Genomic DNA, 15,572 nt, shown 5'->3' with positions numbered 1-15,572 from the left:
TTGATCTCTCAGTGAAATCCCAAGTCCAGTCCCCATTCCTCACCTTTTCCTCACTGGTGTCCTCTCATCCTGGGCTATGGTGCTTGGGATGCTCTTCTAGGGCTGTGTCACAACCTAATGGTCATCGCCTGCACTAGCCTTTGCTCCCACTAGAATTCATTCTTTTGTGTCTTCAGGCTGTTGCTCTTGAGGATGAAGCTTTCTGTCCCTCCTGGACTGATCCCCCTAGGGAATTTTAAGCCATGGGACCCTTCCTCTGAAGCCTTGAACCTGCTTCTCCAACATTTAGGGTATGTGTCTACCCACGTCTTCCATCACAAATTCTAACATATAGTGGTCATTTCCTCCCAGAGTTCTTCTGGCTTCCATACCAGTAACTAGCTCCTTCTCTGTAGATGAAAAGCAGGTCTAGAAAAGCAATTCTCCTCATTACTCCCTCCACCTTTTTATATCCAGAGGAAAAAAAAAGATGTCCCCCCACACCATTGTTTAGATTCTTTTTGTAAAGAAGAGGAGGCAGATTTTAGAGTTCCTACTGCTGTTATTCACACAAAAATAGAGTGGAAAAACTCTCTGAAATTTGGAGGGAAAGTCTCAATAAGCGAAGCTAAGATGGCGTATTGAAGTAGACCTTCCAACAAATTGTCATTGCCATCAAACACTTACCATTGGGTCCTTTGTTGTATAAAAAAGAAGGAAATAAATGGCTTCTTAGTAAGGAAGATCTGACATTGGTCGCTTTATCTCAAGTAAAAATCGAGGTGTTTGGATTGCATTCACTATTGCTGATTCATATTTTTTTCTTGTGGAAAATCATTGACTGAAGCCTTTCTATAATTTTCTGCCTAGAGATTCAACAGTAATATATGATGTCAGGCCCCATGAGGGCACTCAGGTAGTCTTGATAGAAGGGGAAATTGGGGGAGGACACAGAAAAGGAAGAAGCATAAGAATCTATTTTCAGCCCATGCAAATGCTCCTTAAATACACTCAGGTTTAATTATTGATGTTTAGGAAGAAAATGGCTAATGTGGTAACTAAAATCAACAAATGATTCAAAGACTAGCTTTTAGCTAATAGTTTTTAACTGTACTCCCCAAATCCTTTGATTAGAGCTACTCATTAAAAAAAAAAAAGAAAGAAAAATGTAAATTTTACTTTACTCTCTCCTTGGGTACTGACTGTGGATCTAATGAACAATGTAATGGCAAAGGAAGAAGTAAAGAGAAAACTGGCTAATTTGTCCCTGAACATGGGAAACTTAAATGGAAAATGTTTGTTGGATTAAAAAAAAAAAAGTTTTATTTGAAAAAGTCTTGCCAGTGTAAAGGTTTAGATATGAAGACTTCTCAAAATGCTGATAATGACACATATATTTTGGGCTATTTACTGGAGTACATTTCCATCCATTCCTCTATCAAGGTCACAGCCAAAGCATTAAGTAAATACTTGGGGGGGGGGGCGCCAGGAAGGGGGCAGACAGTTGATTTAATTCTATCAGAAATAGATTGTGGTAGATGATGCTTCTGGACTCATTGCTCTGGTGCTTCAGATAATTTCATACACTGCATTCATTGCTTCACACCTCTAGGTTCAAACCCAAACTTGAGCTGTTGCCAGACCAACAGCCCCAGGGCACCTAGTCTAGCACTGGGACAGCACCATCATCTCCATGTATAGAAAAGAGCTCCATGAAGCTTAACGGACACCAAATGATTATTGAGGAAGAGAGCAAACACATAAACTTCCAGCAAAATGAATGCTTTTTGCCCAGAGGCTCCCCGATCGGCATTCCTTAAAAAATCAACATTTTAATTTGTAAAATTCTTGCCTTTCCTTTTGAACAGCTTGATAATGGTGCCTTATCATCTGTAGTTAACGGAGCCTCCTTCCCTTCAGGATCAAATCTTCAAGGGCCAGCAAAAATAACTTTAGCTGGGTAAGGATTTAAAAAACAATAGAAAGTTATTTTAATATAAGAGGATATGATTTATCTCTGTGGCAATATAAAATGTACTTTGTAGTTGAACCTTTGAGACTTGACCCCCAAATTGTCTTTGCATTAAAAGACGCTGCCCTCCAGTTGCTCGCACATCGGTGTACGTGGTTAGAAAGGTTCATGGGTGTGACCTGTATTTGTTCCACACTAATTATCAGTCATTGTCATTATCATGTGACTTTGTGCTATTTGTGGTGACTCTGTTTTTGGTTTTATTTTAGCTCACAAGGACCCCCTCTGGTTTTTACAATTTATTAATGCAGTTCAGTGGCAGCTGTCTCTCCTCATTCACAAACGGTCCTGATTCCTTGAGAATGCCAGTTAGAATGCCTTTTCTGCCCTGGTAGCTTATGATCACTCACTGGGTGGCAATTGATGGGCTGTGTTATTGTTGCTCATCATATAACTGTGACATTCTCTTGTCATGTATAGATAAGGTTCATAGGTGTCACTAATAACACTAAACCTGAAGCCAGCTGGAGGGTGTTTGGCAAGTCCACGTTCAGATGTGCCGTCCCCACCTGCAGAGTGGTCTGGGCAGGCCTGTCATTACACTGGGACATTGGAGCTGGAGGCTAAACATTCTCCATTAGCACACATCCTGCTCTGTCCTAATGGCCTGAAAGGGGGCATCGTGTGACCCATGGCCTGATCACTGTTTCCTCGGAATTCCGATGTCTCTGTCCTCAGTTATCTGCACCTGGGACATTGGTAAGTGTAAGGAGAAGAGGTTTTAGATGCAGATGTCAGGCACAGTCTGGGTGATTTCTTCACTGGGGTCACTGATGAAACTCTAGAATTTAATGACAGTCTTGAAGATATGGGACGGTTCTCTGGCTTTACCTGATGCATCTCAGTAGAATGACCTTTTGGTTGTGCTTAGTCAGCTGATGACATTTGGTTAGAGAATGAGCCCCCATCGGCAGTTATCCTCGCTTCATGATGTGGGTGGGAAATGGACTGAACATGATGGTCCCAAACCCCACACAAATGGCTAGAGCAACCTAACCTTGGATGAGTATGTCTGAGCCCCCGACTATGGTTGGGTTTTATAAATGAAGGCAGTGTAAAGGCTCTTTTCTGCTCCTCCTGTTTCAGCTGACAGTGCCTTCTCACCATGTATTGCAGTGTCTAGCACATGTAAGGGAACCTGATTCCTACTCTGCAGTGATGGTGGCCTTTTAACACACGTCCTCTCAAAATCAGTGTGGCTTAACACCACACTCCCTAGCGTGTGAGTGGTGTGCTTCTCATGAACATGTGGTGACACAGACACAGCTGTCATCACAGCTCAGAAGTGTTTTTGTGGAATGTCAACCTGCGTCATATTTTATTTTTTCAACTCTTGTGTCTCTTTTCTTTACTCGGCAGTGACTGTGCAGATCACAGGAGGTTTTCTTTTCTAACTGATGTCTCAGGAGCTGTATGATATAGACTCTTTTTCTCTTTGGTTTTGCTGCAGATAGTCACTTGATTTTGAGATTGTTTTCACTGAAATGGTCCTGATGACACTGACTCCCTTAATGTCTACACAATGCTGATAATATGCTGGAATCCCATAGTTGTCGTCTCCCCACTGGTGTTGTCAGGGTTTGTAACTGGGAAGCTGACTTAGGAAGTTGTTTGAGGATAAGTTAATTATGTTTGAATTTCCAACCATATGTTTGATTTAATGTATCCATTTGCCTCTCGAATGAGTTCTACTCACCCCTAGAAGCCAGACTAGCTATGGGGACCTCAGAAGAGCAGCTATCTCAGCCCAATCTGATTCAAAAGTGTCTGATGTAAAAGGTGGCTTAGAAGCAGGTGAGCTCAGGTCCAGAACAATGATCTGGTCTAGCTTTATTTCCAGAGAAGGAATGAGGCAGCCCTCTACTTCTCACCGGGACAGCCATTTTGTTCCTTACCTTCTTAAGTGATAGTTTGACATCCCAGGCAGCCAAAATGGCTGAACAGCCTCCAGTCCCTTGTCAGACAGTGATTTGAATTCTGACACTTTTCCCTTCTTATATTCAGTAAGAAGGTGATGATGTGTGTTGCTAGTTTGGAGTCAACTTCTTTGAAAACATTTTTCCTTAAAAGCATAGACAAGGGGGAGGTTAGGTGGTGCAGCAAATAGAGCCTGGAGTCAGGAGGACCTGAGTTCAAATCCAGCTTCAGACACTTAACACAAAAACTAGCCATGTGACCTCGGGCAAGTCACTTAACCCCAATTGCCCTCCAAAAAGCACAGACAAATGTTATTGTGGGTGGGACACTTTAGGTGTAATTCTGTCCAAAAGCATGACTTGGTGTGCGGTGAGTTATCAAATCCTCTCCGACCCCCCTGATATCTGTCACTTACTGTTAGATCCTCCAAATCTGAATGTTGCTGGTGATAAGGGTTCAATTCAACAAGCATTTATTAAGTGTCCAGGATATAGGCCCGGGATACAGTGCCTGCTCTCCCTCAAGGAATTTTCATTCTAATGGGAGAAGGGGGGAGGCACGACATTTTAAATGGATAAGGAAATACAGAATAAATCCAAAGTGATGTTGTGGGCTGGAGCAGAGTACTGCTAGAATCAGGAGGCAGCAGTTGAGGTGAGCCCTGAAGAAAGCTGGAGGTTCCCAGAGGCTGGGTGGGGAGTGGTGATGGGAGACAGGAGGAGATGGGACACTCATGGACTGGATTGACTGGGATGCAGAGAATGTGACATCAGCCTGGAGACACAGGTCGGAGGCAGTTGTGAAGGACTTTAAACAAGTTTGTATTTTGTCCTGTAGGTAATAGGGAGCCACTGATACCTCTTGGGCAAGGGAGTGGCAGCTCAGACCTGGGTATAAGAGCAATAGCACTTGGACGGGTGTGAGGGGGATGAACTGGAGAAGGGAGAGCCTGCAGGAAGCAGGGTGACCAGTCAGAAGGCACCCACAGTAGTGACCCGTGAGAGGTGATGAGTCAATGAAATGCTGACTTAGGGCCATAGGTACAGAGCTGGAGGCGGCCCTGGAGGCCAGACGAGGAAACTGGCCGAGAGCAGCCAAGTGGTTTGCCTGGGGTCACTCTGCTGCTGAGTAGATGGATTTGAACTGAGGTCTTCCTGACTCCCAAACCCAGCCACACCAGCATCTGTGAAAGAGAAGACAACGGAGAAGAAAGACAAGAGATGTGGCAAAGGTAGATTTACCAAGACTTGGCAGATTGATGGGGGGGGCCCTAAGGAAAGGGTTGTTTGAGATTGTGAACTTGGGCGAGTAGAAAGATGCCCATGACAGAAACAAGACAGTGAGGAGAAGGGCTGGGTTCTTCTGGAAGCCTAGAGCCCCTGTGATGCTTATGGGTAATGTAGGAGAGGCAAAGAGCAGGCAGCCGGTGATGTGGAGAGGGCAGAAACTGCATACCCAAGGAGATTGGGAAGCCGTCTGCATGGAGGGCGAGTAATTTTATTAACCCAGTGTGGAAAGAACCCATTTTCATTCAGTCCATCAACAAGCATTTATGAAACTCCTGGTAGGTACCAGACGCTTTGCTGGCCACTGGAGGCACAAAGACACTAAGGAAACATCCCCTGCCCCCAGGAAGGCTGGCTTCTCCCAAAGCCATGTTTGCTGTGGACATTCCAAGGGAATGCTACTATTAATTCTATTTGATTTGTTTAGCTTTTTGAAAGTGAGTTATATGGATTCCTCTTGTCTCTCCATTGCAGTCATTTCTGTAAACATTCCCACCCTCCAGGTCAGTCCTCCCTCCCTTGCAGAAGTTGAGCAAAGACCCCCAAAGAATGTCCATAGCTGATGATGTCTGCCCCATTCGTCCCTGGTCATCCCCCACCCCTCTGCTGGGGTAGGCACCTTTCATTGTCCCTTCTTGGTCTCGGTTGTTCTTTTATTTGGTGCCTGACTTCCTCCAAGGACCATACCTCCCTTCTGATTTCTTTGAACTCCCCACATTCTGAATTTCTTACCGTTCATGTGTTGGGGGGCTCTTGTTGAGCTTTGTCTCCAAGAAGAGCAAGGCTGTGAATATTTTGGTAGGTGTGGGGGTCTTTATTTCTGTCTTTTAACTCCTTAGGGGCACGTGCAGATCAATGGGAAGGTGGGGCTATGGGGAGCCAGCAGGTCCAGATCCTTGACTCCTGTTTTTGTGTAACTCCAAACTAATCTGCAGCAGAGATGGAATAGTGCCCTGTTCTACCAACAGTGTGAGGCCCTGGTAGGGGATCTCCATCCCTGCCTTCCTCTCCAGTCCTTCCTCCCATGATTCCCCAATATATGACTTTGGTTACATTCGCTTCATTTCCTTTGTCCCCACCCTGTTCATTGTCCTCACTTCGGTGCCACTTGATAGGCCCTTACTTTTCCACAACATAAACCTGTGCTTCCATTGAGACTCTCACCAGGCAATCTTTGCCTATTCTAGTCCAAAGAGAGATTCTATTTGAACAGACCTGGAACCCCTGATGCTGGCTGCCTTGGCTTGATCCTGGCACTGACCCAGTTATAAGCTCTCCTGTGCCCGGGTTTGGTTTTCTTATCTCCTGTCCCTCTCCTGATGGGCGGCATTCCAGTGAAGACAGTGGCATCCTTCTCAGAAGGTTTCTAAATGCATGAAATCTATGGAATTATCAGAGCAACCAATTATGTTTTAAATAAAGATGCATTTTTCCCATCCAAATTCAAGTTTGCAGATCCCAAAGGTCTGAAAATGGATCCCCATTAAGAACCCTGATCCAGAGAGGAGAATCAAAAGGTGTGCACATGAGGGTGCCCTTGGAATGAAAATAGAAAGCCACAACTAGCCCCCCCCCCCGCCTTCCACAGGGGGCAAGAGTGGAGGGGCTGGTGTGGCTAAGTGGCACAGTGAGTAGAGCACCAGCCCTGGAATCAGGAGGACCTGAGTTCAAATTTGGCCTCAGACACTTAACACAAAAACTAGCTGCGTGACATTGGACAAGTCACTTAACCCCAATTGCCCTCCAAAAAGAAGCAAAAAAAGAGAGAGAGAGAGAGAGTGGAGGGCTTAGGGTGCTAATGACAACCAGATGAGCATGGAAAGAATTCCACTGATCTCATGGATAGATGCCATTTGAGGAATCATAAAACAACTGAAGACATGGCACCCCAGCCGGGCAGCACCTATGACATCAGCCTACTGGACGATAGCATATTTATGAGGTCACGATATGCATTTTACAAAGTGATGCCTCTCTTTATTCTCAACTCTCTCTCTCTCTCTCTCTCTCACACACACACACACACACACACACACACACACCGTCATTTATTTTAGCCACCATTTATTAAGCACCTATTGTGTACAAGTCCCTGGGCTAGGAGGTGTAGATACAAGAACACGTCAAACATTCACAGCTTCTATATTTTGCTTAGGAAACACCTGTTCTCTCCTTTTTAAAATTTGGCTACTAACAAGTGTTGAACCCCTTACCTCAAGATTTGCACAGCCCAAGGTATGAATCAATAGAGAAGGTTCCTGGGTTAATGCCCACCCCTGCATGTGACTCAGCTCTGGATGCCCCTTCTCTCAGGTCCTTTCGGTCTCTGGTCCAGGACTGGCCATTGGCCCATTCCTCCTCAAAGACACTCCCACACTCTCCTGTTACCTCTGAGGCCCAGCGATGTCAGTCCAGCCAGACAGACCATCCTAGGCAGATGCTTCCTTCAGCACCTCAACCATGCCGGTGACCAGCTCATCCCTCCCTTGTTCTTCTCTGCCTCTCTTTCCAGTACTCAGCCCAGAATTGCTCTGACTATCACTTCTTGTACCCTTGGAGGCAGTCACACGACTCTAACTCCTGGGCCCCCCTCTCCCTCACTCCTCCTGTCTTGCACCGGGTCTCTTCCAAACCTCCTCAAGGGGTTTCTCTCTTGGAAACTGCCTCAACTCATGCTCTCCAGAAAAAAAAAAAAAACTGAGACCAGTCTTGCACTCCCCAGCTCTGTACCTTATGTCCCATCAATGTCACCCCCATTCTTTTTTCCTTTGCCCCAGCTTCAGACGGTTCATCGAGGCCAGCCCCTTCTCCTGTGCATTGTATCCAACCCCTTCTTTATTGGCCTTCAGTCACCCTCCTTCTCTCTTAGGTATCTCCTTATCCACTGGCTCCTTCCAGTCTGCCTACAAACATGCCCAAATCTACCCCGCAACATCCTGGACACCCCGTCTTGTCAGCCAAACTCCACTTCCTCCCTTCACTTCTCAGTCACTTGCAATCTTTGACCTCTCAGTTGCCAGATCCAACGGCCAGGTCTAGTCCTGTCCTTCTTGACTCCTCTGTGACCTCCTGGTTTTCCTCCTAGACCCATCTAACCAGGTCTTTTTGGTTCCCTTTGAAGGATCATAATCCATTTTCTATCCCTTTTGTGGGTGTCTGTCCCAGGATACTCCCTCCCCCCTCTATCCTCTCTCCCTCCCTCTTCCTTTCACTCCTACCTTTTCTCTCCTTCCTTCCTCTCTTTCTCCTTCCCCTTTTCTCCATTTCTGTCACTCTGTCTCTGTCTGTAATCTGTTCCAATGGATTAAATCATCATTTTTATTTCAGATGACCCCAAGTCTACATGTTGAGCCTTCCTCTCTCCTGAGCTCCAGACCCACATCACCAACCACATGACATTTCCTCCTGGAAGTCCCAGAATGATCTCAAACTCACCATTTCCAAAGCAGGGCTCCTCACCTTCCAATTGCGCATTGCTGTCTTTGGATTTCCCATAACACCCGTATCTGAGTGTATCCTCCAGTCTCCTTTAACAAAGAATAACAAAGGAAAGAAGCAGTTCCCCCAAACTAATGAGCCCATCACATGAGCCTGAAGGTGGATGCAGAGTCTCCTCCAGGACTGGTCCTCCTCTGAAAAGAAGGGAGACGGATGTACTTTCTCATCTCTTCTCTGGGGCCAGCCTTGGTCATTAGCATTAGAATGGACCTAAACCTTCTCCTCCGGACTGACCTCATCCAGTCTCTCTTCCCTCTCTCACCCCTCCCACACACACAATGGCTCACCAAGTCCAGTCAGTTCTTCTTTATCAACGTCTCTCATCCTTCTCTGTGTTCCCGCCCTGGGGCAGGCTCTCATCAGCTCCTGCCTGATTACTGCAGCAGCAGCTGGTGGATTGGCCTCCCTCTCTTTCTCCCCACTCCCTTCCATACTCGCTCAGCTGCCAGTGACATTCCTAGAGCACAGAATTGACCACGCCACTCCCTTATTCAGGAAGCATCAATGGCTCACTATTGCTTCCAGGATTAAAATGACATTCAAAACCCTTCACTACTTGACTCCAACTTGTCCTTCCACATTGATGTTCTCCCTTACAAATGCAGCCTGCAGCCTCCATGATATTCCCTCTTCATAACCCAAAGACATCTCCTGTCTTTGCATGAACAGATCCCCAAGCTGTCCCACCCCCGCCCCAGCCATGCCTGGAATGCTCTTCTCCATCCTTAGTTCCTTTTTGTATTGTCTCCTACAGGAAGCCATCCGGATTGCATCAGTAATTACTGCTTGCCCCTCCCCTCAAATTACTTTGTTTTACTTACTTGCATATTTATTTGCATACATATTGTTTTCTACCAACAGAATACAAACTCTCTAAGAACAGAAACTGTTTCTTTTTTATCTTTGTGTGCCCAGCACCCAGTACAGTATCAGGTACATAATGGGTGCTTCATAAATGCTTATTAAGTTAACTTGAAGATGATTGCTTGACTGACCTAAGGACAATCCACAAAGATCAAATCAGAGAGTGCGTGCAATATGCTTTATTAGAATGGGTCATATTAAAAGTACAAATCATTGGCATAAAAATAATTGTTTTATTAACTTTCTTCAATTTAAACGTTCAATTTATTTGTTCTCCAGAGAGACACAAAAAAAGAGTTTTTATTACCCTAGAATAGAAAATGAATACAGGAATGTACAAGCACCTAGAATGGAGGTCTGAACAAAAGCAGCTGATGGCATTAATTTGTGAATGCTTCCTTGAGACGGGAGCAGTGAGTCTCCTACTTGGCCACAATGCTGAATTTCCAGTCCACTCTTTCCATCATGATATTTTTCAATCCCTCCTATTCTCCTTTTCTAAGATTAGATTTCACATCAGACACCTGCCAATAACTTTAATCTCTGGTGTTGTGAATTTCCACATTGGTCACCACCAAGACAAAACACCAGAAGCTTAATGACTTCTCTCTTTTTAAAAGGCTAACTATCTGAATACATTTTCTTTTTTAATCCTTGTAGAGTAACTCTTAGTTCATGGGACTCAAAGTCTAAAAAGCCATGTAACTGTACCAAGTCCCAGTGTCTGAAATTGTAAGTAATCAAAAATCCTTCATTATTAAATATGAAATAAGGTTGTTTAGAAATCAGTAAATGGAGAAAAGCCCAGACAATGCCAGGCTGGCAAGGAGTGGACATGTGGTGATGTTTGGCAATGGGGCTGATGTGCACCAGGGGACCTTGAATGTTCAGTGGGAACGGGAGACACATTCAGGTGTGAGCACACCTTTGACTTTGTCACTCGATGCATGGATTGAATCACCTGCATCTCAGGGGAGGAACCTTCCCCAGCCTTTTGTTTGCATTCGCATTGAGCGTTCATCAACCCGTCAGATATGTTGGACTGGATGCTAGCACGTTGCTGAACATTAGCTATAAAAACATCTCCACTCACATCATCTGTTTATGGAAACTCTTATGGCATGGTTTGCTCTAGGCATGGACTTTCTTAGAAAACTAGTAGGCATTTTTGCCTTGCCCACCTAGAGCTGCCAGCTGTGGAATCTGGGAAGCAGAGAGGTAGGACAACATGCCTAGTTAGGCACACAGATATTGGCCAGAAGGAGAGAGAGAGAGTGTGTGTGTAGCGGAAATAGGGAGTGCGCCTGGAATACTGCTGAAAACAGCTCCACCCCATGCGGGACTTGTTTCTGTTGCCTGCCTAGCCCTGCCCTGTCCTATCCTGCCCTCAGCTCTTTCCCTGGGCAGCCTCCTGCCTTTAGCTTGGGACTGAAAGGTCCCAATGGCTAGCAACCCTAACCACATCTCTGTGTAATTTTTCCCTTGCAGAGCTCCTTGAGAAGTCAAAGGGAGCTACTTGGTGCAACAGTGGGGCATTGGGGGGAAGAGAGCAAGGGAACAAGGGGTGTTGGATTGGGCTAAAGGGGAATTAGCCATCTTTGTTTTCCTAAATTCCAAAGCCCACAAGGCACTGCTAACGAAGCTTTTGCTAGTTGAAAATGGAATTAGCAATAAGAAATGCTGGAATCTAGGACTGAAGATATGTGGCTATTTTGAGCCATTGATGCCACAAGTTCTGTGGATGCAAGGCATGTCCATTCATGGAAGGAATGAAAAGTTTGGAGGCCTCGTAAGAGTGAGACAGGTCAGGGAAAGTCAGTGAGTGACCCACTGGGCTTCTCCTGGGGGAAGAGGAAAGGAGAGGAGGACAAAGTTGGTCTATTTAGGGAATCCAGGAGAGAAATCCAAAGGCAGTGGGATGCCCCCTGTGGGGTTTTGGGGCTGGGGTCAGGCAGAAACTTAATCACAGGGAAGACAGTAGGAAGGAATTCCCCAGGGGGGAGGGGCTGAGGTAACCACTCCTAGGAAGCTCCCTTCTTTTCCGTTTCCTCCTTCTTCTGTCCCCTACAAGCAGAGCTGTCGCATGGGGCAACAACGTGTCTCCACTTAGAACATATTTACTCTGCTCTATAAGGAATCTCTATTGAACATAGGTGGAGGCAAGAATGGTTACCATTGACTGTCTTGTACTAAATGTGGATATTTTTAAGTTATAAAAAATTGATTTGTGTGTTTCAAATAAATTGTACACAAGTTTAATAAAAGAACAGTTAAAACCCAAGGAGGAAATTGAAGAAAGAATCATTTATTCTCAACACTCCATTGGGCCAGCATCAAAATACAAGTTTTGTGGTGTCTTCAATTTGTGTTTTCCTAAGTTTTTAAATAGTGATGCTTCCAGATTGAAGGTTATAGTAGCATCTAATGTAAAGTTCACTTTCTGAATAGGAAGCTATCATTTTCATTTGGGCAATTGCAATTTCATTGCAATTCAGCAGACATGTATTAAGCACTCATGATGTGCAAGGAATTCTGCTTTGTGGAGAGACAAAACAAAGTAGTTCCTGCCTTCAAGGATCTTACAGTCAACTGAGGTGAGAGCCCCAAACAAACTTTGCAAAACGTGTCTCTCAGCACTTTGAAAAACGAGCATCTTAAGGAGAGAGGGGCAGTGTTCTCTCAGGACTATCCTGAGATTCAGGATGTTTGGGTGACCTTTGTATTCATGGGCATTGACTATTTAGGTATACGTTTGAACTGTAACATGGAAAAAAAAAATTGGTTCTGCAATGAAGTCACTTCCCAGCAAATCTGGGCTGAATATAAGCTTTTTAGATAAACCACCCCTGCCCCTTATGCCAGGAGATGGGGGCTTTAGCTAGCAGGCTGCTGTAGCATAGTTAGAATAGCCATATGTTACAGTTTCATCTTATTCCTCCTTTTGCCTCAAATCAGGAGCAAGGTCTTCCTCCAGTTTTCCCTGTTAGATACTGGGAAGTCCGCCAACAGTCTCTTTCTTTAACGTTTTGGCCCTGCCTCTGGACATCAAAGGATGAACTTGTCTGGGTCTTGTCAGCCTCCTGCTTCCCATCAGGGATTTTCTCCAGAATTGTACTATAGTGTGAGGACTGGCATCTTTTGGGGTCTTGTCTAAAGCAGGGTCTGAACCCTTGGGGGAGGGAGTCCTGGGCCCCATTGGTGGCATTCTGGTGAAGCCCATGGACCCCTTTTCTCAATAATGTTTTAAAGTGCACCAAATCAAACATGTAGATTTAAAAAGGAAACCAATTATATTGAAACAAGTATCAAAAACAGCAACAAGGTCATAGACCCCTGGCCTAAAGGAATTAGGACTATCCTGAATGGACATAAACAGATAGAAGAACTATTTCCCTTCCTAAATATTTATTGCCAGACTAAATGTCATTGTTATTTTAGATAGCAAATAGAGTGAAATATGAAAAAAATGACTACAAAATTTAAAAATCTTCACTGTAACTAACAACTCCACATATTTCATAATAAACCTTGTACTGTAACTGGTCACATCAACCAAATAAGTGTGCTTGAGCTTCAGCCCTTTATGAAATAGCCAAACAGGCAGCAGGAGAGGGAAGAGGAGAAATTAGAGGCAGGGAGGAGGCTGGCCTGAGCACAAACTAGGGAGTCTCTGGAGATTTTACAAATCAGACTGTCCTTAGGTCTAAAGAGTCATACTTTGTGTTCCAGGTGGACAAATGTTTATGGCAGGTACTTTTTTTCTTTAAGGATTTTACATAACTGTCCTAATAGAATTGGAGTGTTGAGTGCTTACAGAGAAGAAGGAAAGGTTCTATGACAATCATATTCATTGATTATCCACTGTTTTATTTCATTTTTAAGAGGACAAACTGACTAAATTAATTTCCTTCTTTTTTTTTTCCAAGATGAGTTTGTTCTAGACAGATTTTCTTAGGTGGAAAAATCAGCCATAAGATTTAATAGTAAAAAGTAGCAAAAGAGGAGAAAATGGAAAATAATTTTTCACCCATTGTACATTATTTATTCCTTCTCTCCCTTGCCTCCCCATTTGGCTCTCCCTTGGGTTGGAGGGAGGTAGTACAGGTGGTGCTGAACTGGCTTGGGGTGGGAAAGTCACCTTCTGTCTCATCTATAGACTGAGGGGATCTGGACAAGATGGCCTCCAAGGACCCCCAAGGGCCCCCCAGATCTGGGTCAAGGAACCCATGAGTGAAGTCCTTCAAATCTGACACATTTTAAGGACAGATGGAAACTAATTAACCTGGAGCAGAGAAGAGGGTGTGGCCATGACTATGGCCATTGTCGATCTGTTTTATCGATCACTTGCAGGAAGATATAAGTGGCCTTACAAATTTGCAGGTGACAGAGTTGAGAGGGAAAGCTAACACTGGATGGCAGGGTCGAGATCAAGAAAGACCGGTACAGAGTAAGTGTTTTATCTAACATGTTTGTTGACTGACTAACTGGTACAGGCAGGAAGTGCTAACAGAATTCAGAGCCAAGCAGGATTCTATGTTCTATCACGTGTCATAGCATCATACACGACGTGTTATTAGGATATTATCGAGTCTGATTTAGGTTGCTGTGAGCTATGCCTGGCCTCATCTCTCATACTATCCTACTGTCCTTGTGGATGTGATGGGGCAGATGTGGGACAGATACAGAGATGGTGAAGTGAGGATTGCTTCCTGAGGAACGTTTAGTCTCCAAAGGCCCTTCCGTTCTGGCTGGAAGTAAGGCTAGGGCTCCTCACAGCTAAAGCTGCCCCACAGTGGCCCAGGCTACATGGGCCTGAAAGGAGGGACAAGGGCAGCCTCGAAGGAGGACACAGAGGGAGGCCACCACTCATCAGGGGCATTGTCCAGGGAATGGGCTAGAGGAGTCTCCTTCCCATGATGACATTGTGTGATTCTTAAGTCAATGTGCAATAAGTATTTAATCATACATGCTCCAAGAGCTAATTAAGCACCTACTGTATACCAGGCACTAACAGCCCCTGCCTTCTGGACTGTACAGTTTTGAGGGGATAGATAATGTTCACAGGCTGAGAACTAAAGGCACATGCAGAATACGTACATGAGGAGGAGGCAGGGAGCAGGAAGACTTTTGGGAGGAGGTGGCTCTGGAGCCTTGAAAAGGGGATGGAGATGAGGAAGGGAAAATATGCCAGGCCTGGGCAAGAGCTTTGCAAAGGCGTGGGCAGGGAAGATGGCAGGGGGTATGTGAAGAGGAGCCGGTGAGCTCGGCTATCTGAGGGGGAGCCTGAAAAGAGAAGCTGGAGTGGAACTGTGGGGTAGGGGGGCTCGTGATTCAGTCAAAGGCTGTGGGGAGCCCTGGAGACTTCTTGAGCAGCGATGTGACATGATCAGGCTGGTGCTTTAGGAGCATATGTTGGCAGCTAGCTCTGTGGAGACTGGATTGAAGAGGCAGGGAGGGAGCCCAGGCTCTTACAGTGACTGGCCTGAACCAGGGACAGGGGCAGGGTATTGAACATTCCATGAACCAGTAACTTGGTAACTGATTGGATAGAAGAGGTGAGTGAGAGAGCAGGAGTCAAGATCTCTGAGCGGCTGGGAAGCAGAGGACCACGTATGGTCCCTTGTATAGAACACTATCCAGCCAGCATCGCATTGGATCCTTATAACCCTTGGAGATAATGCAACATGGTTTTAATTTTACAGTTTGAAAAACTGATGTCACAGAAGGAATTGTGGCTGGGCTGGGGACAGGAAGCCAAGTTCCTCTCATTAAATCATGACCTGAAGGTCATGAAAGTTATGGATCTCTTGGGCCCTCTCTGCCCTTGTCCTGTACTGTTGGGGATTCTGTGGTGCCCTAAAGCCTTCCTTGGGTCAGAAGTGTGTGTGTGTGTGTGTGTGTGAGAGAGAAGAGAGAGAGAGAGAGAGAGAGAGAGAGAGAGAGAGAGAGAGAGAGAGAGAGAGAGAAGAGAGAATAGGAGAGGAGAGGAGAGGAGA

The 15,572-nt window shown here is 45.2% G+C and overlaps 1 protein-coding gene across 1 annotated transcript in view; it reads left to right on the top strand.

The window, feature by feature from the left end:
• Window positions 1-15,572, top strand: part of TESMIN (testis expressed metallothionein like protein) — a 39,538-nt gene that overhangs the window by 15,114 nt on the left and 8,852 nt on the right. Inside the window, exons 6-7 of the mRNA XM_069066098.1 lie at window positions 1,848-1,939; window positions 10,237-10,308. Of these exons, the coding sequence (XP_068922199.1) occupies window positions 1,848-1,939; window positions 10,237-10,308 (164 nt within the window). The remainder of the gene's footprint in view (window positions 1-1,847; window positions 1,940-10,236; window positions 10,309-15,572) is intronic.

Source organism: Petaurus breviceps, unplaced genomic scaffold (assembly GCF_028583685.1).
Source record: "Petaurus breviceps papuanus isolate PSGF00001 unplaced genomic scaffold, PetGlider_PUasm1.0 90721, whole genome shotgun sequence".
Lineage (NCBI taxonomy): Eukaryota > Metazoa > Chordata > Mammalia > Diprotodontia > Petauridae > Petaurus > Petaurus breviceps.
The sequence above is the reverse complement of the archived record's forward strand: the minus strand, read 5'-3'. Positions and strand labels throughout refer to the sequence as shown.